This window comes from Gavia stellata, chromosome 3 (genome assembly GCF_030936135.1).
Source record: "Gavia stellata isolate bGavSte3 chromosome 3, bGavSte3.hap2, whole genome shotgun sequence".
Taxonomy (NCBI): Eukaryota; Metazoa; Chordata; class Aves; order Gaviiformes; family Gaviidae; genus Gavia; species Gavia stellata.
This window is the reverse complement of record NC_082596.1, coordinates 100,827,480-100,854,824: the sequence shown is the minus strand read 5'-3', so window position 1 is coordinate 100,854,824 and position 27,345 is coordinate 100,827,480. Positions and strand designations below refer to the sequence as shown.

The 27,345-nt window shown below is 44.4% G+C and overlaps 1 protein-coding gene across 1 annotated transcript in view; it reads left to right on the top strand.

Annotated features, from left to right (window-relative positions):
- Nucleotides 1–27,345, top strand: part of RREB1 (ras responsive element binding protein 1) — a 66,155-nt gene that overhangs the window by 15,289 nt on the left and 23,521 nt on the right. The window contains exons 5-7 of the mRNA XM_009821804.2: nucleotides 11,320–11,464; nucleotides 12,648–12,787; nucleotides 26,902–27,091. Coding sequence (XP_009820106.2) covers nucleotides 11,320–11,464; nucleotides 12,648–12,787; nucleotides 26,902–27,091 — 475 coding nt within the window. The remainder of the gene's footprint in view (nucleotides 1–11,319; nucleotides 11,465–12,647; nucleotides 12,788–26,901; nucleotides 27,092–27,345) is intronic.

Below are 27,345 nucleotides of genomic sequence, written 5' to 3'. Positions count from 1 at the left end.
AAGTCTGATCTTGTGCTTTAAGGTTGTGGATTTTTATGTTTTGGTTTTCTGCAGGCAAAAAAGGGGGACACGCTGCTCTCAGTAAGTTTAAGTTTCTGGTGCGACTTGTGCCAAGGGGAACGTGGTCTGACGTAGCAGAGTAATACCACCCTCCTCACGGGCAATAACATAAATCTCTGTATAACAGAGCGTATTGAGTGTAGTTTAGTGCTGCTTTGTTATCCATGTCGCAGTTCAAATGAGCACAAGCCACTTGACAGATTAGACTCTAGCCACAGAGCACATAGCAGCGTGAGACCTTGATCTTTCCGCATAAGTACCCTTTCAGGAACATCACCTCCTCTGAAGGTTTAGTATTCTCAGGGATGTTACGTCCCCTTCTCACCTTGAAGAGCTACAAAATAAATACAAGCCTTAACTTAGCAAGCACTAGAAAATCCAGGCGATCTTTGCGGGGAGTTGAGGTACTTTCAGTCCTTTTCCATAAGCCTGACAGTAAGGTGATTCTTGCAGAGATGTTAGCTCCCAAAGTTAACAAATAATGTGTTACTTTGTTGGCATTTCGGTTGATGGTTTGTCTTCTAGCTTGTACTTCTGTTGGGTGATTCTGTGTAGAAAATGCTGGTGGTGAGAAAGTTTTCTGGGAGAGTTTGTATGTTAAGGTAATCTTTGCTCAGCCTGTTGTGCATGCACATCAGAAATACTTGCATCCCTTCTCTAATGAATGTGTGTTCACTCTGTTCCTCCTGTAGTCTGAAAAGAACCCTGGGCCAAGTACCGACGAGGATGAGGAAAAAGTCTATCTCAAACTGCATTTGTGGTTGCTGTCGTTCCACCTTTAATGCATGTCTTCCAGCTTTACCTTTTCTCCCCCCAGTATCTAACCTGCTCAACCTGTTCTAGTTCAGCATGCTGGAACCAGCAAACTGCAGAACATACCCCCTCTCAGGGTCAGCAGGTTTTTTCCTCTTTCTTTTCTCCCCTCTTTTAAAAATAGGCTATTCGTTAACAGTAGATTGTCAGCATTTCAGGAAACTTCTCTAGCTGTAAGCAAAAAAAAAAGGTGAGGGGAATCTTGGCGTTTGGGCTTAGCCAGGGCCTTTCACTTGGCTTTTTGAGCCATGATGCTCAGCTGCATGATGCACGCAGCGTAGGCACACGATCTATAATGTAGTAGTGCCATTATACAACTGGTAAATAGCACACAATATGCAAATACTGCTTTCTGTTTCTTGAGAGCATCTGTAGATACGCTGAGTTCCTCAGGCTGCTCTCTTAGCTGAAGTTTTCTAAACACTCTCAGTGATTTTTTGGTAAATCCTCAGAGTAAGCTCGCCAGTCCTTCATGTGGAAAGATGTCTTAAAACAGAGGAGGTTTACAACTTCCGTGTGGCTCATTTTTGACATCAAGCCACTTCAACATGTCGTCTTTCTTGACAGTTTCAAACTGAGGGTAAAGAGAGTAAGGCAATCCATATTGCTCATGGGCTGCACTGAAATTAATATTACTTGAGGGCGAAAGTTCCCAAACTCCTGTAAAGTAGCACAAGTTACGCGGGAACTTCTCTTTCCAGCTGCTACACTTGACTAAACAGACATCTAGCAAGACGTGAAACCTTTTCCTAGTGCTTCTCTGCTCGGCGGGGGAATGCTGTGAGATCACTGCTGGTGAGGAAGGAGGACCACATGTTCAGGAACAGGAGAGGAAATGGGCTGAGCATGTGAAACCTCTTTTGCTAGCTAGGATGCCGTCCTCAGCGCTGGGAAAAGTTTGCACAACTTGTGTGTGTATGCAGTGATAACCCCTTACTTCCTTGCCCCTCGAGTTACTTGGTGACTGCTGATATCGGGGTGATGCGAAGACCCTGCTTTAACGAAGATGTGCTTCTCTTTATCTAGTGCAGCTTCCTTGCTTGCACGCGTGTGTGTGTGTGGCGGGGGGAGGTATTCGGCTCCATCTGCACAGTGTCCCCAGCATTGCTGTGGCTGTCTATTTTTTCCTCCTTTAGCTGTGTGACGCAGCAAGTTGTTCTGTGCTGTGTGCCATCAGGATTGCTCAACAGCGGAGTGTGAGAGGGAAGCAACTGCATGAGGGCTTTGCCTGGTTCTAGGAAGTAGCTGGGGCTTATGTTTGCTTGGTTGGTAAAGGGGTGCAGTTTCGGGGGGGAGGCAAGACGTATCTGGGACTTCTTCAACCATGTTTGCTCTTAAGGATAAAACTTTTCCCCCTTCTGACATCCTTTCTCTAATTTTCTCTGTCTCTCCTCCCTTTTTTTTTCCTGATGCTAAAATTTAAAACTGCTTTAATTGTCCTTCCTGTCTAATAACACTTGTTTTCTTTAAACATTAAGTTTCCTGAACAATCAGCAATGAAGTCATTGACTAAGGTTATATACCGTGATAACTAAAGGGCATGCCTGGAAACCACAAATTTCCAAAAAGGTGAAAGAAAACAGCAGTTGAGAATGTCCCAGGCCAGGTTTTTGGTACACTTTTAAAACTCTTACTCCTGCTTAATTTTATTGTTAATAAACTTTTGTCTCCAAGCTTAAGTAAGTACGGGGGCCTCAGAAGGATCTTGTTTAATACTGTCCCTTATGAAAGAATTTCTTATGGCTTGGAAGTCTCCTTGCAGTATTTGGCATTGTTAATTTAGGTCTGCTCTGAATTTAGTGCAGACTGCGGGCAGGCAGTTTGGTGAAGTGATACTGGGAAGCTCACACTGCATTTCCCTCCTCTTTTGCCCTCCCTTATGCAAGGGTTGATGAGAACTGCGAATGAATGCTTTCTTTTGCTGTCCTTTGGGAAGCTTTGCTTTGGAGGCATGGTTTGAATCACTTCCCTGTCACAGCATCATCAGGCAAATATTTGTCTCCCTTTTTTCCTTTGAGGTGTTCTGACAACACTGCTGGTAGGGAACAGGAGTAACTGAGCCAAGCTGGGAATGCAGTTGTATCAATCTCAGCCTGTTTGAACTTGCTGATTCTGCGTAGCAAGTAGTTGCTTAAATGCGAATACAGCATAATTATTCAGAAATGGTACCCCCCCTCTTTTGGATTTGTAGATCAGTATCTTTCCTCTCACTCATGCTTACAACTTGCCTTTATTCACAGCAAAGCAAAATTTTACTCTAGGATAAAAATACAAAATGCTTTGTGTGCATGTGAGTGTATCATATATCCTTAGGTATCACGTATTGGCAGCTGCATGGCGCTGGTTAACTTTGCAGACTGTCTTGGTAACACTGAAAAGGGATTTCTAATCTGTGATTTGAACATAATCACAGGTGGCTTTTGCAGCCATAGTGCATCCAGCTAGTCTTGGTGGATCTAAATAATAATGCTCATGTCATCCTAATGATGCTATCTGCCACCCCGCTGTAAGGCTATTTCTGCTTTGCTGGGAGAACCTCATCTCACAGGGAGATGGGCAGCGCGGCAGCCTGCACTGAACTTGGGGGGATGCTTACGGCACGTCTGTGTGGCATCTTGGGCTGCAGCAGTTCTCGGGGAGACGCCAAGGGGGCTGCTTACACCCACATGCCGCCGCACGCTGCTGTGCGGGGAGGCTCGCCAGGGCTGTGTTAGCCCTGATAGACAGAGCTAATAAGCGCTGGGGCCTCCGGGAGGATAATGAGCAGTGCTGCTGTGCCGGCAAGATTGCAGTGCCTGGGTGCCGTGGGGAGCACTAGCTGGGGGTTCTCCTGCTGTGCCTGGTTATGTGGCTAAAATGAGTCAGGGCTTCCCAATCTGATCCTTCTTGGGACCCGTTCACCCCACCCTGCTCTTTCACTGCATGCATTGCAATGGCTTTCTTGCTAGCATAGCCATGGAGAATTCTGGCTGTTCAGCTTAATTTTGTTTATCCCATGCTAGTGTTCAGCACTGGTTACCACTAGAGTATTTGGCGGTACTTGAAATTTGTTTTGAGATTGCTCTGCAGTTGTAAGAGGGCGTTTCCCAAATGGTTGGGTTTTGGTATTCGAATGTATCTTGACTTGCTGTGAAGTGTGCATGCATGTCTAAGGGCTTTTTGGGTCATTTTTGGGTTTTTTTGAGGCTACAAATAACGAACAAGCCAAGAAGAGAAGACAAACAGAAACTCGTCCAAGTACAGATGGTGTCTGATTTGCAAAATTACCTGAATCTTTCTGGTTCCTGTGATTACAACTGGCAAGGGCTGAGTGGGTTGCTTTCTTAAGTGGGTGATGTTGGTAATTAGCACTGGAAATACATTGTCAATACAGATTCTCTACATGTTTTAACAAACAACTGACTAAACACTTTAACCCAAGGGTATAATGTTACTGCACTTTTGACTTAAGTTCCAGTCATATTCACGAGACTTTTAAGGGGGTTAGCAGCAGTGTATTAAGTGATTGCTCCTAAAAATGCTGCTGCTCGCTTTCTGTTTGTTTAGGATTTACTTCCCATGCATGTCAAATGGCAGAAGCTTTGAAGAGGAGTTCCCTGTGTTTTCTTTCGTACATTTCTAGACAATTTGGGCTGAAGTAACATTTGTTAAGCAGAATGAAACAAAAACAGTGACAAAGATGGTGTGGACTAGAAATCTCTCAAAAGAGTTGTTATCAGTGTAATTTTGAAGACCGTCTTCTCTTACTCTGTGAGCCATTTTTCATTCCGTGGGGCCTGAAGAACATCATGGTCCTGATTTCAACCTGTCTTGGATGCATCATGCGCTCTTGTTGGTTCTGATATGGAGGCACAAAGTTGAAGCTTAGACAAAGCAGACTTCTTTTTTTTTAAAAAGAGAGATGTTTGGTCATGTTCTGAATGATAGACATGCTTTTTCTTTACTGCAAATTATTGAAAACATGGTTTTTTGATTCTTTGGAAATTATTTACTGTTATTTGAAGGTAGCAACGTAAGTGAAAGATCTCAGGGAAGAAAACAGTGGAAGAGGTAAAGAAATTGTGTCAACTAAATTGTACTTAGGGCATCTGACCAGCTCAGTCCTTCCCAGACTAGCTTGGTGAACTTGAGTAACTCTTTATGTTGGGAAAAAAAAAGAAAAAAGTGTATTCTAAATAAGATGAAGGATGGAAGGCACTGATTTTTATTCTTAGTGTCTGAATGGTTGGATGTATGGCTCCCTTGTCTTTAAATAAGCATGTATGAGAGTCATCCCCTTGATTTTGATACCACACTGCTCAGAAATCACGAGGGAGATGAGGAACAGCCATGTGCAATACAGTAGAGTATAGGGTACATCTAGTGGTAAAGTGGAGAAACTTAGAATAATATGTGGGATATGAAGCCAGAACCTGAACTTGATACTGTCAGATGATCTCTCTGGACTGATAATGCCCGGATTCATTGGCCTCCCCACTGCGTTTCCACAGGCGTGGAGACATGAGGGAGGAGGAGGGTGTTTATACATGCACTGGATCCTGCGCTTAAGAATTAATCTTGATTTAGATGCTGGGACTTTCCCAACCGGGCCTCAGTGAAATTGCTTGCTGCTCCCCCTCTGGACATGCTGCTCCTTCTAATCAGACCTACCTGGCATAAACCTCTCTTGACTGAAAGCCAGCAATGCTTGTGCTGCCATCGTTATAAGGGAGAGGCTTAACCCTGGACCCTGCTCAGAGGCTGCAGATACACCCTTTTGTTCCACACCTTCCTTTTGCCCTGGTCTCCGAGCCAGGCAGGCCCTTCCTCTTAGGGATGTGGAGCACATCAGCAGCCGTGGAAACCCGGGGTGCAGCTACGGTGTGGTTTTTCTCCCCAGAGTTAGAGGTGAGGGATTCCCACGCATGCTGAGGGATGCTTCCTTTGCAAGAGCCAAAGTGGCGCTCATCAGGTTATCTGCATGCAAAGCAGGAGCTCCTGGTTTTGTTCATAATTCAGTGGGACCCGGAGCTGGGAGCAGCTGCGTCTTGCAGTTGCCTCTTTCAAGATGCTTTGACTCCTTGTTCTAGCCTTGAGCCAGCCAGTCAAAACCTGCCCACGTTCTGGTTTTGGCATTGAAGCTGTAGGCTGCCCTGTTTCGAGACCTCCAGAAGGCTTATATGATCAACATGCAAATCCCCTCGGCATTAAGAAAATACAGCAGCCCTTTTTGGAGATGTCGTAAAGACTGGGATGTGACCAGCAGGACCTGCATGTCACTTCAGTAGGACACATGCTCTTTTTTTTTTTTTTCCCCCCTTCTGTGAGTCACCTCCCTTAGGCACCGATCCAACACCATCCAGGGGAAGAAAAAGGAGTAAGGCACTTGAGTTCTGCATTTGTTTATTATTCCAAAAGTCTCTTCTTCAATGTAAAGTAGCAAAGTGTTCATTTGCTACTGTTCTGGTCGAATAGTTACCTGTCTGAAATCACGCTCTGCATTACGGTGTGGGGCTGAAAAGTTTTTCTGCCCATTTGTTTTAAAAAAGAAAAAAAAAAAAGGAAAGAAGCTGGGGGAATTCTTGTGCAGTATCATCTTAGTCATCCTGTTCACGTGACTGTTAGAGGGGAGAGGAAAGTTGTGGCAGAAGAGGGGAACCGGAAGGTGATTCTCACGGGAAGGATGGAATGAAAGGCAGTCAAGCACTTGAAAAATGTGATTTTGTTGGGAGGGCTGACTGGCACACGGTCATAGCACAGTTAGATCCTCTTGGCTCACCTGTGAAATTCCTTGTGTGAGGGGGAGGGAAGAGATTACGAGGAGAGCTTTTTCATGTACAGCTGTGCTGCAAAAAGCATAGTGTGTAGCAAGTTATCTGCATTTTTTGCATAGTAGTTCTTAAACGTTAAGAGTTTAGTTCAGGGTGGATCAGACCTTTTTTGGAAAAGACTTAATTTCCTCTTTCCATTTCAGGATTATTCTTTGCAAATTCTTCTGGCTTTCTGTCCGGTCTCCCTTTAAATAGAGTTCCACCACTTTCTCCGAGAGGTTAATCAAGGCTAGCTAGCACTTAGTGCAAGGGAGTCCTCCTTAATATTAAGCTCAAATTTTTATCTCCTTGCTTTCATCCTGTGTATTGTGGTTGCACGTTAGTGTTCCACCCTCAGTACTGTCCAAGTGTTTGTGTACTTGCATGTGTGCTGGGGAGACTAATAACCACTGTATGAAGTGCAGGTTTCAGGGCTCTGTACCTTCCTGAGCTTGTCTGCTATTCTTGAGTTGCTCTGTAGGATGGCTCAGAGCCACAATTCATTGATTTAAATTAGAAAAAAAAGCCAAGTTTCATCCACTGTGGCTCTGGCTCTCTTCTGAGCTGCAGTAGTGGTCATTTCAGAGCTGCTGGCACATGTTACTGTAACTTGCATCTGTGGCTGAGTAAAAGCATTTCTGTGCATGTCCTTATTTTCCCCTTCTTTTTTTGCACTACATTCTCACTTAAAGTGTTGAGTGTTTATCTTTATTTTTTGGAACTGATGAATGTCATATCATTTTCCTTTATCATCATAAGATGCTGAAAGCCAGGCTGACTTACGAGCCTGGCTTTCATATTCAAAGTATGCCAGTGTTGTCAGGCCAGAATATGTTGTTATAGTCACAATGGGAAAATAACTTCTAAGCACAGCCTTGTTCCTGTTCTCCTTGTATCTTGGCAGGCTAAACAGTGAGGTCGAGCATTTTCAGCGTTACATGTAAGATCTAATCAAGGCAAACTCTTCTAAAGGAGGATAAGGCAACACAAATACTCTCACCACCACCACCCCACCCCCCCTTAATTATAGTTAGGAAACTTTTTAAGTAAAAGAAGCCTTGGTGAAGGGAGTGTTTAACTTTAAAAGAAAGGTTGTGGATGTGACTTGGCATCTGCTGCAGTTCAACCCAAGTTGGGTGATAAATGTTTTCTCCAGGCAGAATGACATCCATGTTGCACAGTAAAAGAGAGAGATGAAGATTGTGTCTATCCTTTGTACTGCTCGGCTTTATCTTCCCGCTTATCTTGGGCTGTAGCTCTAGTAATATTTTTCCTCTCCACCCTTGACTTGATGTAGTGAAACTTGCTTAACCTGCCAAAGGAACAAACCTGCTGGCTGTAACGTGGACAGGTTGTGACTCTCCTTGAGAACTCTGGAACCTGCTGCTTTGGTTTGGGATTTTTCTTTTTTCCTTAATGATCACATGCAGAGAGCTATCACAGCGGCTGTGATATTTGACCTACACCGTAAAAGTCAAAGGTGCAGTCAGGGTGCCTTCCTGTTTATAGCTCAATAGCTCGGGCTGCTTCCTTTCAAATATGCAAAACTAAAACATGAAGGGATTACCACATTCCTTGCTGTGGGTATGGATTCTGCTCTCACTTTTAGGGCACGGCAAAAGCACACCAAGTTGCGCCAAGTTGCAGGAAAGAGAACTGCAACCTGGGGGCAGCCGATGACTTTGATACCAGACATAGCAAAGCCCTGTCGCTGTGGTGCTGCACCCACGTTAGCAAGCCCTGCCTTACTAGCATACATTATATTGCAAACACGGCTGGACTGCTTTTGGGACTTGCAGGAGCCAGTATGTTTGCATGCATTAGGTCAAGCCAGGCAGAGGTGCCAGGTTGAACTGGCACTAACCTGGAGTTCTCAACAGTTTCCCCTGTTGATATGCTGTGGGTGTGCCATCGCACCCCTCTCAAGTGGAGCAGCTTCATCGAAACCGGCAGAGTTCAACAGGTGGACAAATGGCAGGAGGAAAGAACTCAGCCCTGAGGAAGCTGTTTTGCATGAGTAGCTACTAAACAGGACTTCTGCATAGTTGTTGCTGGCAGAAAGGAGACTTTAAAAGAAAATAGGAACAAAAAGTCCCACGCATAATGCATAGCAGGTTTTGTTTGTTTGTTTTCTGGGTGAATGTGATTTAGCTTGACTTCTTTTGCTCTCCAGCTCTCTGAAAAGTAACTGGCCAAGTAATATTAGCTATGCATCAGCCAAGCTGCAAGAAGGTTAAGCATGCAGGCCATGTATGTGTCTGGGGTGGGGGGACAGACAGGCACATGCAAAAGCTTCTGTCTCACTTTCAAGAGCTCATTGAAACTGAAAAGCAGTCTTTATCAAAAAGAAAAAAAAAGAACAACAAACCACCTTCCAGGTTTTGCTTTGCCTGTGCAACTGAATACTACGTTTTGTTGTTCCCAGATGCTTTCCAAGTTTTATCTTCAACCATTGTGGACAGAAGCCCTTTGAACAAATACCTGGTTTCTTCTCCCTTATTCTTGCACGAATAAAGACAACTGCTCCTCACACTGTTGATTTATCACCCGTAGGAAGCTCTGGGATTGACTTGGCTAGCACAAGAAGTTAGATCAGTGCCATAAGGGGAATAAAAAAAAAGACCAAAAAAAGAATAAAGTCAGTGAGGCAGTACAATAGCTGTAGATGACTTCCCTGCAGCTTTTGAGACCAGGTAGCACTGGATTCATGCAGATAAATCACTTAGCTTTGGTGCCTGTGGTGGCAGGGCTACCAGAGGGCCGAGGCAGGGGAGTGCACTGCACTGCGGAGGCTGTGTCAGTGCTCTGACTTCTCCCTGGGTCCTGTCAAGCCTGGAGGGAGCCAAACCCACGGAGCTTCAACCTTCCTTCTGCTCCCAGTTGGGCGATCGGCAGGGAAAGAGGTCAGACAAATTCAGCAACATTTCCGTGATGCTGTGTCCAACCTGCTGGGCACGTCTGGCTGCACACAGATGCCCTCTCCTCTTTGAACCTCCCACAGTGTGACTGACAGGTGTCACCAGTGTCCGTCCACCGTTTGTGTGACCAGTGAGGGTTACTTGGGGTTGGGGGAGCCATGGTTTTTCCTCATGTGGACCTGGTCCTCCGAGCAGCCCCAGCCTTGCCAGGCGTTGAAAGCAGGCAGTAGCTGAACAGCCGTTTTAATCTTGCATTGGTACTGGTACGTGTGGTGCTTTTGGCTTGAGGCTGTTCCCGCATAACACCCTCAGAAGCCTGGCTGTAGTTTGAGATGGTAATTTAGATGCCTTTTTTTTTTTTTTTTTTAAAAAGGTTCAGAGATTGTGAAAGGAAATGTTAAAAACAGCGTTGTGTGAGGAGACAGTCCTCCCAGCAGCTCCAGTGGAGTCTGCCCAGGGGTCAGTTTGGTCCAGTGTGTTATCTTGAAGCATTGTGCCCTTGGCATCCAAAACTAAAACGGATTTTATGTCGTAACACCCAAGCAGCTATGAGGACATACGAGACTCATCTAAGTTACAACATTCTCTCATGTTCAAACATGATGGCGTGCAGTCAAGTTAAATGGCACGGTCCTGAGCCGACTTGGGGGTGTGACTTCTGAAGGATGTGCCCAAGTGCCATTAACATTGTCTCCCTTGTGCTGCTTTGAAGTCAGTCATACAAAGGGCAGCTCTCTCCTGCATTCCCATTTCTACCTATTAGAAGCAAAAATTGCCATTGCATGTAGGAGCCTAAGTTTAATTTTCTTCAAAAGCGCTACAAATTTGAAGTGAGGCTAAAGGCCCTACATTTTAAAAAAAAAAAAAAAAATTACAATTTGAGCTTTTAGTACTCAGAAAAAGAAGCCTGGGAGCAATAACCCAGAACTAGACGACACTGTCTTCCTCGGGCTGCAGATACGGAAAACCAAGAGGCAAGGGGTCAGGTATACAGATATTCATGAGCCATTTTGTCCCTCTCCACTTTCCAGTGTCTTTGTGACAAGAAATAGTTGTTTTCCCGGGGAAGCAGGTTTGTGAACATGCTTTGGCAATACGGAGTTTTGCAAGCCAGACCTACTGCAGCTTAACAGTGTGACCGGATATATCTTGACTTCAAAGTTGCAGTTGAAGTTCGATATTGGGGTGCACCAGTGTCTTAAGGATGAGAAGGAAACAAATGTATTTAAAAAGTGTTGCTCTGACATTGGCATATACCAGCCCACTTGGGGTACTGTCAAACTATGAAAGGAGAGCCAGCTGAAGATGGGGTGCTTTTTTTGCACTGAGTGAAGTGGATGCTAAGCTACAGGCTTTTACTTACTAGACGGCCACAAGACTGGGAGGCCAGGCCTGTAGATTGCTGTGCTGTATTAGGCAGAAGCAGGGCCTGTTGGATGATGGGGGCCGGGCATGATGCTCATGGGGCCAGGCAGTAGTGGGGCAAGTGCTGTGCTGTGGGTTGGGGCATGGGGGAGAGCTGCTGGGCTCCCTGCTGTGGCCCTGCACAGTCCCGGGAACTGCAAAGGGCCCGTGGCGGATCGTGCCCCGGCTGTCTTTCAGAAGTGCAGTCTGGTTGATGGGATCTTTGCCGGTATCCTTTAAAGCCAGACCTTAGAAATGGTGTTGGCGTTAAAATTTACGCAGACATTCCACCCTGATTTGCCTGCTAACAGTGTCTTCTTCCTCCTCCTGCTTAGGCACATGAAGATTCACGAGAAGGATCCGAACAGCACAGCAAGCACAACTCCCCCGTCGCCGCTGAAGCGCAGGCGATTGTCTTCAAAACGGAAGTTTAGTCATGATGCTGAGATGGACAGAGAGGAGAGGACACCTGCAAAAAAGGTTCTTTACGGGGCATGAAGCAAAAGACTTTCCTGGCTACCTCCTAAACTGTCAGCTGTTGTGTTCATGCAGTCAGCATAGAAGTACTAAAATGTGGTCTTGTTACAGCCCTATACATATTTTAAGATGCCATGCTTTTCCTGTGTAGCCAACACTGTTGTCTGAGATTGAAAATTAATTTCTAATTTCAGAGATTGAAATAATTCAATTTTTTTAATTCCTTATTGTTTCAATTTTTGGGTTTGCTTATGTTTTATATTAGATAATTGATGTTGGGTGACAAGAGGATGAACTATTCTTTTGCTACTGCAGCTTTTCGCCTAGTTTTTTTTTCTCCCATTTACTTCATAGTAGTCTTGCGGGATAGTGATTTGAACTTCTAAAAAAAACAGCGTTTACTTCAAAAGCAGCAACAGCTTAAGTCTGTTTTAGTCTTGATCTGGACAAAAAAAATAGATCTGTAGTACATTTCCCTTTCACAGTAGCATAATCCTGCATTACTGGAGTTGCAAGAGCAACCAGGAAATATTTATTTGAAGGCTAGACATTTCCATTAGGGTTTTGTTTATCAAGTATTTTAGTGCATTTCAGTCATTTATACAAAAAGTTCGGTGGCTGCCAAACTTAACTCGACCCTTTCCACTTACTATCTCCAAATGGCAAGCTAGTAGCAGTTCCATTTAGCTCAGTATCCCTTGCTTCTGTGCATGCTTTTCTCCCTGTAATCAGAAGAGGGCTATAGAAAACACGCAGAAGTTCATTGCTTTTCCCTGGACCACTTGAGTTAGGAGTTGGCAGTATCTCAGTGGCGTAAATAATTGAGGTTGACAGCTCGCCTGTTTTTCTGAAGGGGGAGGAATGCTAGTTCAGTGGTATATAAACATATGGGTTTATAAGTTGTTCAAATCGCAGTTTCTCATTAGAACTGATGTATCCACGACTTAGCCACACACTTTATCTCTTCCTGAGCCGCCTTTTCTGTTGTGCACGTTCTCATACGCGCGCAGAGGCTCTGTCGCTCGCCCTCTCTTTATTGCCAAAATGAGCCATTTCTGGTCGCCTGCAGCAGAGTTAGGGATGAAGCCTACTGCTTCGTTTTTAAGAAGAGGACTTTGAATGGATTGCATGTTCGGTTTGTTGCTTAAAATTTGGTCTAGTGAGGTTTTTTCTCCTGTCTCTGAAGGTTGTCGAAGATGGTCACTCTGGTGAAGGGGATAAGAAGGCTGAGGAGGAAGTTTATCATTGTCCAGTGTGTTTCAAAGATTTTTTTTGCAAATACGGGCTGGAGTCCCACATGGAGACACATCCAGATAATTCACTGAGGTAAGAAATAGTCCCAAGAGTGTTTCTGGTCACCAGATGGCCTGAGGGAGCCTGCTGGGGAGGGGCAGGAGCCATTCAGCCCCCTGCACTGTTAATTGCCCCCCTTTGTGGTTTTGAACAGGTTTTTAAATGTTTCGGCCTCATCTTAGGTCACGAGGGTGCTGTAGGGCTTAATTTTACTATTTTTGCAAATACAGGAAATCTTGTCAGTTAATAACTGGGAAGGGTTTTAGAAGAAATTAAAGCACCCCTTCCTCCCCTCCAAACCCACCACTGTTGTTACATAAAACTGTAAAATGCCAACATTGCAAAATATAACAAGTTAAACTAAAGATGCTTAAGACATGAAGTAAAACTTGATAAAAGTATTCAGATACCAACCTATGAGATTATTCTGCTTGGGGAGAAGGCGACAGCTGGATATAAAGGTTTTGTTGTCTGTTGTGGGAGTGAGTGAAGATAGATGAGTTTCTGGTTCCAGACTTTCAATAAAATGTGTTACACTTCTCTCCTTGTTGAGGTTAGGGAATGATTTGGATTTTGGCTTGAATCAGCTTCTCTTAACAAGGAAAAATTAGTTATTAATTATTTGGGAAGGTGCTTGGGTGTTGCGTTTTCGTTCAAGTAATTGCCCCTGGGACTCCTGATACTTTTTATTTCCTGTTTTTTACCATAGAAAAATGTAGAGCCAGATACATGAAGATATAAATGAGATATTCCAAGTCTAGTTTAAACATGTAGAAAAGCTGCTATCTTAGAAAAGGAGATTGTCCATTTGCAGAAGCTTGTCAGTGTTTTAAGCTTATTTTGGGACATTGGACTCTAATGATCTTTTTTGAAGGGTGCAGAATTCAGCATCTTGAAGGGTCAACAATCTCTCCTGAATAGTTTCTTAATAGAATGGCATGGAGCAGAGCCATCCCATTCTATTAAATTGGATTATTTCTATTAAATTTTTCAAATTTTTTTAATTAGAAAACCTTGGTAAATACATGTAAAACCATTTTTAAAGGCATTGTAAATGCTGTAATTATTAGGGAAAAGAGTTGGAAAGCTCTTTCTTAAACTTGGTCCAGCAAATAGTAAATTAAATGGAGTTTTCTGTTTCTGAGGTAAATGAAGTATATTTTCATTATAGAGCAAAACTGAAACAGTTGTTCTCTGGTAAGAGGTCTGCAAACCCCACAAAAGGGAGTCTGAGATAATTTTGCCATATACTTTACACTTTAGAGAAAGCGACTGTCATATTAGGCTTATCCTGGCATTAGCCTCATTTTGAAGCTTCTCTGTAGATATGACCTTTTTGCAAAGTTATATGCCATGGACCTGAGTGGAGAGGTGGATTCTCTTGCTTTGAGTCATGGATAAAAGATAACAGATAGCCTTCTAGCTTGGCAGCTTTGCAGTCTGCTGCGGTAAGGCAGAAAGACACACGGGCTGTGCAAACGTGCTGTTCCTCTTCATGCGACTCTTTCTGTAGGATTAAGAGTCTTGCTTTTGGATAATATTCTCCTGAAATGGATTTTGCTACCCTTGATTGTGCTGAGCAACAAAGACTAAAATGTGTCCCTAAATCAAAGCCATGATTGTCAAGGTCTGTGGGCATGAGGTAAGGCTGGTGCTGGGATGCTGGTCTTTGTGGGCTTGTCTAGATGATGGTAAGGGGTTTTTTTTGTCAAATACTTGCTTTAGCAATTTAAGACATGGCAGTGGAGATAGGGCAGGACAAAGAAGCAGTGGTTTTCCCTGGTCAGCTAACATACTCAAACGCAACTTGCCCTGCCTATCTGGTTTTAAACACACCTTTTGTCCTAGTCTCAACAAGTCAAATGGCACTGTCTGCTTGGCCCAACCTAGCAGAAAACCCTCTGGTAAGTAGAGTAGTCTGGGCTGCTGTTAAGGTGACTCTCTCATCCCAAAGGAAATGGGTTAAAATTCTTGGCGGGCAGGGGCTGTAATTCCTGGGTTCCTAGGGTTCTGCAAGACCGTTTGTAGGATTCAGCAAGATGTGCTGAATGTGGCACGCCGTTCTCAGTCCTGAGTTCATGTGACTGAAATTATTCCTCTTGGTGAGGCTTAGGGGTGTGTTTTTTGAATGAAAGAGATGAAGAAAAGAGAGTCTTTTGCTAGAGTATCAGAGCGGGAGGCACGTGTGTATGGGTGTGCTCGTGGCAGGAGAGCAAACTGCAAAATGTTAGAAGGTGTTCATTAAATCCTGGTGTTTCCTTATTGTAGAAGACAAGGAGGAAGAACTCTCCTTAAAGTTCAAACAAACAAAAAAGCGTAGCAGCTGTGTGATGAACAAAGGGCAGGGAGCAGAACACCCTCAGTCTCTTTTTATTGCCAATATTGTAAAAGCAGAGTCAGTTGATCAGGACTTCTGTGAGGTGGGTATCAGATGTTGTGCATCCCAGAGCCAGATGCTCTGGGTCTGGCAGTTGATTTGCAGCTACCGCTTTAGGTAGCCCAGCACAGACTTCTGTCATGACCAAAAATAAGCCATGCTCAATCTGCCTAGCCGTGCCTTTCTTTGTAAACCCCAGGGCAAACATCCAGCTCCTTTCTGCTCCCCCAGTAGTTAGTATAAAAACGATTGCGGACATCGGCTCTGGAGCAATGCACCTGCGTGTATTGCCTTGACGGTGCTACCAGCCTCCCTTCAGGGATGCATCCCCAGCAGCAGCAGCAAAGTGCCGGCGGGTGCAGGAGCTTCTGCCTGGCTTCCTTGTGGTCCTTTAATCCTGCCATTGTAGTGCTGTTGTGTAAATAACAGCCTCTCACCCCCAGAGCGTCTGTCTGTCCCGGCCCCCCTTCGCTAAGTAGCAGAAAAGGTAAGGCTGGCTGGCAGCCCCCGGATCAGTATGTCAGCAGCTAATTTACAGGGTGGGCCCTTACTCTTCCAGATACTGTCAAATGAACAACTTGAAATCACAGGGTTAGCTGTTCAAAGTCAGATGAAAAGACACCCCGCATTGTCTTCCCCAGTACTGCTTTTTCATGTAAAGCCCCGAGCGGGGAGCACCTCATTGTTTACTTGCAGCAGAATAAACAATACTTAATCCACTGATTGTGTGAGAGGGACTCCTGCTTGGGAGAGTATCTCTTGATTATGTAAAATCCTAAATCGGGCATCTTTGTCTCCTAATTACGGTTAAGAACTGCCCTGCTCTTGGGAGCAATAATAGGGCCCTTTATCTCGCTGACAATAGTCTGTGGCACTGCATCTCCTTCATGGCATTACCCCCCTGGTCAGTCTCTGTCCCTTTGAAGCCCTGGGACCTGCACCCTAATTAGCGACTTGAGCTGCTCCCAGCGAGGTTGTCTGCAGTCCCCATTAGCAATGGGAGGTGGTCCAGGGGTGCTTTCCAACCCCCTTCACCTCCCTACCTGGATTACTTAGCGAAGATGCCGTTTCCCTACAGCTGGGGCCTCAGGACACCGTCTATTTTGGTGAGTTTGTATCTGAGTGTTGATATAATTAGCAGAGCGCTGAAACACTGCACAGCCAGGAGGGAAAATGAGAAACCTTGCGGTGCAGGATAACTTCTTTGGAAACTTTTGTGGTGGAGGGTTGCTGTCAAACATGGTAATGTGCTTGTAACGGTCGCCTGACAGACTGCTCTGACCAACATCAGCAGCGCAAGCAAAGGAGACGTGAGGGTTTCCTGGGGAGAAACCTCTCGAGGCGCTATGTGAAGTTTCTCCTCTTTCCTTTGGCAAGTACAATGGAACAGGCTTAAAGTAAAACGTGTGGCTTTTAAAAAAGTACATGCACTATAAAATTCCTCTGTTGGGTTTCACTGTAACCAGAGCGTACGCTTTTTATTTCCTCTCCCTCTCCTCCAGGAGGCTTCTTACAATACTCTCTGTACCAACAGCTAAAGGTTTTTTAATTTTTCCTTCCTCACAGCAGCAAGGAGGGATTTATGCTGCTTCTCATGCCCATGTATCTTCAAGAGGAGAGGAGGAGGGAGGTGGTGATAGCATTGCAGTTACCTCCTTTCTTAGAGACATGTTTCAACATTAGTTCTTAGCAAGGGTAGTTGTGCAGTTTGAACATGGTAAAAAGCCTGGATCTTAATGATCGTTATGGGGACTCTCTGATCCCATTTGGTTCAGTGTGGCATTGCTTTCATTTATGGGATTTGGTTTTGCTAACTTTTTATAGGAGGCAAGAAAAAAACAGACATTGCAGAGTGTGAAAAGACACTGTCTGCCTCAGTCACTGAGCTGACCTGGTGACCAGAACCAGGAGATGTCTGTTGCCATGAATGAATTCAGGGTAGATTAAGTTTTTTGCCCTTTTACAGAGCATGTCCAAACAGTGATATGATATATTAAGCTTTGTAACTTGCCAAATCTCAGGCATATTTTCACAAGGACAGCAAAAGCAGTTCTCTTCCCCCAGGGTAATGTGCTTCTGTAGAACGTCCAAACAAAACCAAAAGCCATTCAGAGTCTACCTTGTTCTTCAAAACAGCCTACCCAAGTTTTGCTGAAACTTGTAAAGTCAAATTGGCTAGAGGTTGAACACCACCCTAGAAAGCTGTTGTTTTGAACAGTTGGATTGGTAAGAGACGTAGCAACAGAAGAGCTTGGGTCCTGGAATGGAAAGTGTCAGGACACTCTGACCATAGGTGTCTGTTGTCATCTGCCTCCAGATTTGCCAGGGTAACCACTGTGAGCTCTTGTTTCTGAAAATGTTCCCAGGTGCAAAATGCTGCTGTTGTGTCTTGGTGTTACCTGGCTTCACTCAGGAGCAGACACCTTAAAAGCCCTAAGAATGGTCTCCTGGACTGTGTGGGTAAATGGTTTCACAAGATGTTGCATGCAGCTTGCGATTCAGTCGGGCTGCTCACTAGGTTTCTCCCTTTGCCAGCACATCCCCATTCTTCAGTACATGGTGTCAGGTGGTGGGATGCTGCAAGGCACCTGGACCTACATCCCTGTCTTAATTGTTTTAGCCAATGCACATGAACAGCCTCGTTTGAGTCAAGTCAAAAGGAAGTGGGTTTTGAGTCAAAATTACTCCAGCTACTTAGAATATTACATGATTATTGCCCAGTTACTGTTCTTCAGGGCAGTTCTGCACATCAGCTTTGGGGAGATAAAATAGCCAAGAAAATAAATTAATGTAAATTGAAAGTGTATGGAGATGATTTCAATCATTAGCACCAGTAAAAAGCACCAGTACAAGACTTAAGTTGTGTATGGAGCAGCAATGTGACTGAGTGAAAGTACATTGTACAGGATGTAAAAGGAAAAAAAAAACCAAACAGAAAAAGCCCCTTAAGTTTCGTTCGTGTTTTTGCCAATGCCTACTTAAGCAACTTTAGGAATTCACTTTCTCTCTTTTCTCTCCTTATATAGTAGGGAATAATCCTGCTGACTTCATTTTTGTGAAGCACGTTGCTTTCTACACATGGTTAGCCTTTTGTGGGAAGAGGGTGTTAGTGACATTGCAAACTTACAAAAGTGAATATGTTTGAAAACTAAATGTCATGTGCAATTTATATTACTTGTGAGACAAAACTACAGGTTTGTGGTGGGGAGAGGAAGTTTTTTCCTAGTAGTTGACACTACTGTTACTGGACGCAACATGAATGACAAGTAGTCTTCATGCAGCATTGTGAAATTTCATACTACATCTCCATCTCTATCACAGTTGTCACTGTGTGCATAGATAAGCCTCATTCCTTGTTAGCACTTCAAAATATGCAACCTTGTGTTCCTTTAATGCAGCTGGATAGTTCTGAGGTTGTAGTATCTTACACGATTGTTGAATACCAAGAGAGAGATGAAGAGCACTCTAGCACAGAAATCTTCATGGACCTCCTTGACCTTTGGTTCTGGCACACTATACTTTGGTCCCGATACTTCCCTTCTTAGTCATTGTTTGAGCTTGTACCAGCAAGGATAGTGTAGGAAAACTGCTGCTGGAGTTACCGAGTACTGACAGAGTCACTGCTACAAGACTTGGTACAGCCAAGGGTGGAGGCGCACAAGGGTCAGTTGTGTGGCACTACCTGTTCATCTAACTCTACTGTTCTACCCTGCTCTGCAAGCTGCTTGCTTGGTGTCTTGCCGATAGGAGCTGAATCCTGATCTGTGTTGGCAGCATTTTCAGTGCAGGAGCAATTCCATGAGCCAGCTGGTGCCAATGAAATCCAGCTCTGGTAAATGCTAGGACCAAAAATACGCAGTGGTACAATGCAACTCTTAATGTTGATAAGGCAGATGAGAGGGTATGCAAGCAAGCTGGTGAATGCATTCTTTTACTGAGCAAATGGAGAAGTAAAATCAGTGGGTCGAGCATCTGTCTGTATGCTGGCTTGCAAAAGCAGACCAGAACTGCATTTTAAGTGCTTTCTGAAGTTTCTGTTCAGAAAAGAGAGATGGGAAACATCTGAAGAGCAGTGTGAGTCCAGTGCTGGCCTAGAAGTGGTCAGCTCACATCAGGGAGCTCATTGTGCGAGGAGACTGGGAATCCAGAGCAGCCGGGTAAAAATACCCGATAGTGAATGGGCACAGGGAGTGATGCTCTCATGTGAAACTGTGTGGTGTGTCACATGGTGTTGAATATCTTAGCTCGGTTGCAAGAATAGAAAGTGGGTAAAATGCAAAGCTGACTGTAGACGAAAGCTTCTCGTAAAAGGGAATACAGGAGGGAAAGAGGGCTGAGCCAAAATAGGTTATTAGCATGCCTGCCTGTTCCTGATGACTAGGGTTTGTTTATACACAGGCTCTCTTAAAGTGCTGGCTGCTGCTTGTTGTGTTAGCAGTCATATCTGCGTGCTGAGCATAGCTTACCTGTGAATGTAGATAAGGGCAAGGGTGTTCAGTCCAAATCTGGACTGGGCCCTGTTGTCATCAGTGGACGGTTGTAGGTTAGACAAGCACCTGTAGATGTGTTTCTCCTTATGTTACTTGTGAAAAGTGGTGTTGCTTTTTTAACATGGTAGGCACATAGGTTTTTGCTTTTTAACTCTTGCCATTAATTTTAAAACTGCACAAGTACTTGGTTTCCTTTTTTGAAAGATGTGTTAGAACACAGGAACAGCTTTCCTTTTCTTACCCCAAAAGAATAGTGGAAGTTCCATTTGAGTTTGTGTGCACAAATAATGACTTTTGTTCTGGATGCTGTGCAGCTTGCAATTTTGGTAGCTGTAGAGGACTGTACTGGTCATGCTTTCCCCTCCCCCCCCCCAGGTATGTTTGCCCTAATTATTAAATCCTTCATCGTTATTTTTGTTGATCTTCAGCTCTTGCTCCGTGATTCTGTCCAGCCAATTTCTTGACACTTCTGTTTTTTAAAACTTTGATCTTTATTAAGTAAAAAGGTCATTATGAGAAAATGAACTACTTTGTTTGTGCAAGTGTCTGCAGGCCATCTCCCATTTTCCCTTTATTTGTTCTTAGTTGCATGTTAATTCTGTTGAAGTAAATGGTAGAGTAAGGTACTGTTCCACTGGGGCAGAGCTATTTAAATCTGGCAATGTTGAGGTGCTGCTGGTACAAGTGAAATCTCTTCCTGATTTTTCTTTGCTCACACACAAAGAAAAAATTAAAGGATGGCACAGGATGGCTTGTGCCTTTTTATTAAACCTTATAGCAGTTAACTTCACTTGAGTTATTCTGACAATAGGAGTCATGATACGCCAGTATGGACAGTGGCTCCACAGCATGCTGACAAGTTTCTGAAGCACATCATCCTGGTTTATATCAGAACTGCTCTGGCACCTACGTGATACTTTTCTCGCCTGGACCACAGCACGGCTATAGGAATGCACATAGCATTGTGCATCCCTCTATTAATAGAGGGGCTGGCACAGTGGCTTCAGCCTTTGCTGCACCCAAGGGTGGCTTCTTTGAGGGAGAGGATTAAGGGGAGCAATGGACACGTTGGTAAGAAAGTCAGTCAGCCAGTGGGGAAGTGGGAGGGAGAAAAAGTTAAAAGTCCCGCCTTTGCTGAGGAAGAAAAGCAGCGTGCACTGAACTTCTGGTGAGAGGTGTCCGTCCCTGTATGCACTGGGAAAGGGAAGGGGAGGGGAGCCTCTCCAGCCCATTGCGCCTGGCAGGGAGTTGGCTCCCAGTGCTACTGTGCTGATTGAGGTTTCAGCACTGACCCATAGCACAGGGCAGGGTGGAGATGGGAGAGCAGCAGGTCCTTCAGGGTCAGACATGCTGTGATGCTGCGGGGGAAGGAGGCACAATGGGCATCGCAGGACAACGGGAGCACCCACAGGGATCCCCGGGAGGGAGCCAGGAGTGGCATTCACAGCACTGCTGCTTTTCCATCACTCATCTGCAACAAGTGGGAGAGATTAGTGCAGCTGTTGGATGTTATTTCCCAGGGCCCTGGGTGTGGAGGCCAGGAAGGGTTTTTCATCCAAAAGGAGATGAGTATCTGGACCTGGGTGGGGTTGCAGAGGAGCAGAAACCAGTTTGCTCTCTCTCATCTCCCTCCGTTTGCCTTGCCCCAAAAGATGTGAAGAAGAGGCAAAGGAATCCTTTCCTGAAGGGGAATATGTCTGTAACCTGCTAGTTTTTCTTTTTTTCGTAAGTGGTGAAAGCCCTTATGTTTAAAACCATCCTTTCTCCATCTCCCCCTCCTTGTCGGCCTCCTCTGCAGTGCACGTTACCGGTGTGGAGGCTGCTCCCATCCCTGGTGCGGACATGAGTCAACGGCAGTAATTGCCCATCTTTCTCTTCTGCCCAGTTGTATTATTTTTAGGTCAGCATAGGATTTTCTTTGCTCATAAGGAGAGCCGCATTAATTCTGCAAATAATTTGAGACAGAAAGGAGAATAATAGCAACAAAGGTAGAAATTCATACACGGTACGTATTAGGGATGTCAGCGGGAGGAGTTAGATGACTTAATAACATAACTGTGTATTGATGACTTCCGTCTCAGGATGTGTTTCATTCTTGTTTTGTTTTCCTTGCTTCTGTTTGTGGCAGTTGCTAAAGAGCACAGAGAGGATAGGAACAAAATGGTACCAAGGTTTTTATTTTAGACAAGGCCTAGAAATTAGCACTGTTTTTATTTGTTGACATCCACACCATGGGCAACATAGTGTTAGTGAGCTGCATGGGTGAAAACTTTAGGTTTTGGTCTACTCTTGAGGGTTTCAGAAGTGTAAGTAGAAGAATGCTAAATGTCACTTTCCCTTTCCCACCGCCAGTCTCAGGTAATGCAGAGCATAGTGTTTGTTTAATTTCTTGGTAACAGAATGATGGTTATAAATATTCGGCATTTGCACCTTGACTACTGAAATATAAAATATAGAAGGATTGAATGTTTGACTGCATTACCCTTAATCAAAATCAAGACTGATTAATTTTGCTTAAAATTTGTCTCTGCATTTACGTTGTAAAATGTCTTTCCTTTTCTTAAAGAGAAAAAGCTATTTCCATTGCTGACAAATTGGAATTGGCTTAGAGGAGAGTGTAGTGCAAGGCAACAGGCATCGCTTATGTAAACTTTTCTTGCATAGGTGCCGCTTGTCATAAGTGTAGCAAATCCTGGCTTGCCTCTTGAACAAGCTGCACAAAGCACTGACTATTTCGAAAAGGCTCTTATAATGCTTTTATATCCTAATTAGCATTACAGATTTCAAGAATACTAACCTATTTTAGTAGAAAGCTTTTTAATGGTGTGTTTTTACACAGACACCTTGTCTACGCTTTAGAAAACCAAAAAAGGTGTGCTGGTGTAGTAATAATTAAACAGACTTGCCTGGTGTGGTATGTGGCCTGAGCACCAAGGTCAGCCTGGTCATTGCACTGTCATTACACAGTTGTATTTTGGTTCTGCTTCTGTGTTTTAGCAGTTCTGTTTTTTCACCCACTTGCTTGGTACACCTCTGCCAGCTAGCCAGAGCTCTAGCTTTACATTTGCATTGTACAGGTATGAACACCTCCGAAACATAAAGGCAATTGAGAGTGAAGCTGATCTTAAAGCGGTCTTAGCTGCTAAAAGCAGTTTTTTCCTTTTTACTTACAATTGAATCTCTGTGCTTGGGACTGAACAGCTTTCTTCTCTCTGCTCTGTAATCGTATTTATAGAAAAATGGAAGACTGTGGCCAAGACTAGCAATCGCATGATAACACAGCAGCTTTTATTTGCTACATCTGGAAACTTACCTTGCAAGTAGAGTGCTTTTATCTCTGCTCAGGTGTTGAGCCATTGCTCTGCCTGTTCTGCTAACAACCTCAGAACCTGTTCCCATCTCTGTTCTCTGCAGCCATACCATCCATGTTTGACTTGGCACTACACATGAGCAGACTTGTGAAATTGTAAGGGGGGGCGGGGGGGGTGTTTTGGTTTGAGTTTTTTTAAAGTTCATCATGAGCAAATTATTACCATATGTTTCAGATGTTTTATTTGATATGCTGGACTTTTCAGACTTTCCACAATTATTTAATTTTTTTTTTTTTAAAGCAATTGAAGCAAGATGAAAAAATGTTCATATCACGTAGGATTCCTTTTTCTTGTCCTTCTTAGACTGTAGTTTTAGATGTAAAAATACTGTAGATGTAAAAAATTGACACTACCTAAAGATGGAAAATAGTACTGATGACAAAACAGAGAAGTTAATGGTTAGGCTTCCTTAAAAAAATTAATGTTTCCACTTAATGCATTGTTAGGCATGGTGGCTTCCTCCATTTTAAATCAACACAAGCTTTAGTCAATGCAGCATGATCCTTGCCTTAACCAGTTAGGTTTTGAAGCTTAGTACCTGTACGTTTTTCTTGGAGGTGGTACATGTCCACATCTGCATCTGCATTGCTAATTGTATTCAAAACTCAAGTCATGTCATTTGGGAGAAACTTGGACTCCCTTTCTACTTGAGGTGAGGGGGAGGGAGCTCAGCAAAAACACACGCAGGAAAAAACCGTTGTGCATACGCTTGGGCAAACGGGCCGTGTATTTTAAATAGCTTGCATACGTAGCGAAGACTGACAAGCCCAAGTGAGTTCTGCGGAGCCTGAGAGACCTTCCGAGCAGCGGCACCCCTCCGCATCAGGAGCGGCTTTACAGTGACCTCCCTTGCCCTTGACGGGCGGCACGGTGCAAGGTGCCAGTGCGATGGCTGGAGCCCACTGGGCCGCCGGCTCGCTGGGGAGCCCACCCCGCGAGGCTGCTCCACGCGTCTCGCTGGGAGGGCTTTTCTCGGGCTGTTCTTATTCCAGGCTGCGGCTGCCTCTGCAGGTGTGCCTGGACGGCAGAGGAAGGGAGGGCATCCATGGGTCTCTCCTGTGCTCCAGCTCCCATCTGATCCTGTGAACTGTGACACCAGGGGAAGGTGCTGAGCCAGGGCACGGTGCATTTATATGCCCTGAAGTGCCTGCATCTTGAGATGACAGTCATGATTTATCTGGATGTTTCTTTTTTCAGCCAGGAGCTTCTTTTTGACCAAATGGAAAAAGAGCTTAATCCTTTTCCCGACTTCTCTTTTTGCTTGCTGCAAAATATAGAGGAAGTGTTTAATTCTATGCATTGTTGAATACAGAGAAAAATACAGAGGGGTTTTTAATTCTGTGCATTATAAAAGAGAGAAAGTACATGTTCCTTTCTCAAGATACACTACCTTTCTTTTGGGGGAGGAGAGGCAGTTCCCTTTGCATGGAAAACACCGTTTTTAAATTGCAAATTTTTACTGTCCTGAGGCATAGTAGTTGATACAGGTGTACTGTGAAGGACTTTCACACGGGTCTCTGCTCTGAAAGATTTACTCTCAAGTGCAGCCTTTGATGCGAGCCCTAAATAAATCAGTGCTTAAAATCGGCGTGTGTCACGCACCCAGTGGGGGTGAGGGAGTGCAAGATGGATGAAGCGCATCTCCCCACTGCGGGGGGGGCTGGCTGCTTGCCCAGGACCACTGGCTCCTGCTCAGCCCAAATCCTGGGGGTACCGTGGCAGGCACCAGCTCTCCCAGTAGCTCTGTGGTCCCATCATTGGTAGCTGTGCCTGCCTCATCACACACGAGGGGATACGGCCGCTGCATTGGGTTGCTGTTCCGGGAGAGGCCAGACATAGTGGGGACCCCAGAGCTGCCTCAGGACGCCCTAAGGTGAGGGTCTGCGTCCCTCTGCAGAACAGCTCGCCCCACAGACCACCAGCGATGCTCCCGGGGGTGCAGGAGCATTGCTTGCAAGCCCTCGTTGTCCGTATGCTAACGTACCAGGAGGAGCGTGCCAGAAGCACTGCTTGCTTTCACGTGAGGTGTTTTCATCACCTCTAAAAAAGAACTTACTTCAGTAGCCTGCAAGTTCTTCAGGTGACTGCTCTAACCCTTTAATGCCCTCCTTCCCTCAGCGGTTTTGGTGGTTGTCTGTTTTTGTTTTCGCTGAAGATGAAAGCTTTGCATCATGGAATGGGTGCTGCCAAGTGAGCTGGAGGAGAGCTGTAGATCCTGACGCTGGAGGAGCGCTACGTGTTGGCATTCTCACCCCACCACCAGAGATTATTGTCATATTTAGCAGACATCTTTAAGTAAACGTTTGCTTTGTAAACGGCATTAGTTCGGTATTTAATGGAATGCAGGGACTATGCTGGCAATTATTATAAAGGTAGGATGCAAGTGAATTGACAGGGGAGATAAAACAGATTAAACCTCCAGTGCATAGTATTTATGTCCCAGCCTTCTGGGTACCGTGATAACAAAGGCCGTGTTACATATACTTCACACTTGCTTCTTTCACCACTCAGAGACTATGAGTCCAATTGCTTTGTGGGTGACTTGGTTATCTCTTCATTTTCAGGGAATAAAAAAGGTCTGTGGAAGTTTATGTAGTGATAAAAAGAACAACAATGGGAGTTTGTTAGGGACAGGACAGGGAGGGAGTGGTTTCAGGAATTTGTCAGAAGTCATTTCTAATTGCAGGATGTTTTTTTAATGAGTAGGCATATGTCCTTTTCCTTGATGTGGAGGGTGAAGACAGTATGGGGAGAACTAAGGCAGGGGGAGACGTGAAAAACTCCTAGTGCATATAATATTCTCACTGACAGAATCTGACTGCTTCACATTCACTGGTGTTTGCTTCTGTGAAACTCATGCTTTGGTTGTGAACTGGACCTGTAACCACAAGGAACCATGTTGAGTGAAACTGTGTGTGACTTGTTGAATGCAGAGTGGACATGACCTGTCATGCTGCAGAGCTCAAATCCCAGATATTTAAAAGGCAATAGGCTTGTTTGTCGATGTGTTGGCGAAATGTTGCTGTGTAGTCCTTACTGCCTGCAGCATAGCTGCATTTCTAGTACCTTTGATTGTTTAACACAAGTCTACTTTATGTGAGAAAGGTTTGTTTATCTGAATTTGGGATTTGAGAACTTAAGAAAAACAAGAAATCATAACAATAAGGTGTGGGTAGGGAAAAAATACTGCCTCTGCGTTTTTCTTTGGGACATGCTGACTGTGAAGGGAATGTGTAAGTGTCAGAAGCATTGAACCTGTTTCAGGTCTTCCTCTTCTGACCCTCCTTCCCTTCAAGGAGCACTAGTTTTTCTTTTAAAACAGTATATTTCTCATAACAGCTTTGAGAAAAATCAGTGACAGTTTATGGAAAGGCAGTGCAGAGAAAATTCATATATGGGTATTTGAGTGGTCTGTAGTAGTACGTTTTAAGCAGTAGTTAAAAAAGGTGCTATTTATACATTTGCAGCTGCTTGCTACTTAGGTCTGATTTAGCCTCTCCTTGTCACTGAGTTTTTTAAAATGTCTTTTATTTTAGTAGTACTTTTTAGTAAAAATGAAATGGTGTAAAGCCATTGAAATATTTTATGTCAAACTATGGGAAGGTTGTCGGAAGGCTGTGGTCTCGGCTGCCACTTCGCCATCTGCCCACGTGGGATGCTCAGTTCTCATGCAATATATTCTTTGAACTTCCAGTGAACTTAATAGCCAGAAACTGGTAGAAAGTGACTGTGATTGAAATGGCCTTTCTGTGGTGATAGGTTTTTGACACGCTGTGGCTTCGTTTTGCATTTAGCAGGTTCTTAGTATCATGGGGCAAGAGAAAGAGGCTGGCCTAATACGAGAAGAATGTACTTCTTAAGCTTACAGCAGTCAGTAAGTAATTTCTATTTTATTCCTTTCCTTTCCAGGTGTGACATCTGTTGTATTACCTTTCGTACTCATCGGGGCTTACTGCGCCATAATGCAGTTATCCACAAGCAGCTTCCCAGAGATCCCATGGGAAAGCCTTTCATTCAGAACAACCCTTCGATTCCGGCAGGCTTCCATGACTTGGGATTCACAGACTTCTCCTGTAGGAAGTTCCCCCGCATTTCTCAGGTAAGCTCTGTTCTTCATAACTTCAGGAACCAACTGATGAAGTGCATTCTGAATTCATTGAAAGACTCGTCCTTGATGAGGCAGAGATTGGGTGTAGAATATTTTGTGGGGTGTAGAATATTTTGTGGGAAGCACATTACCACTGTCTGTGTAGGCTTCAAACACTTCCTGCCTTTCCTTTTCTCATCTAGAGAATATTTGGGTTTTGGTTTTTTTTCAGCATTCCAGTGGATAACTATTGGAGTAAAGATCTG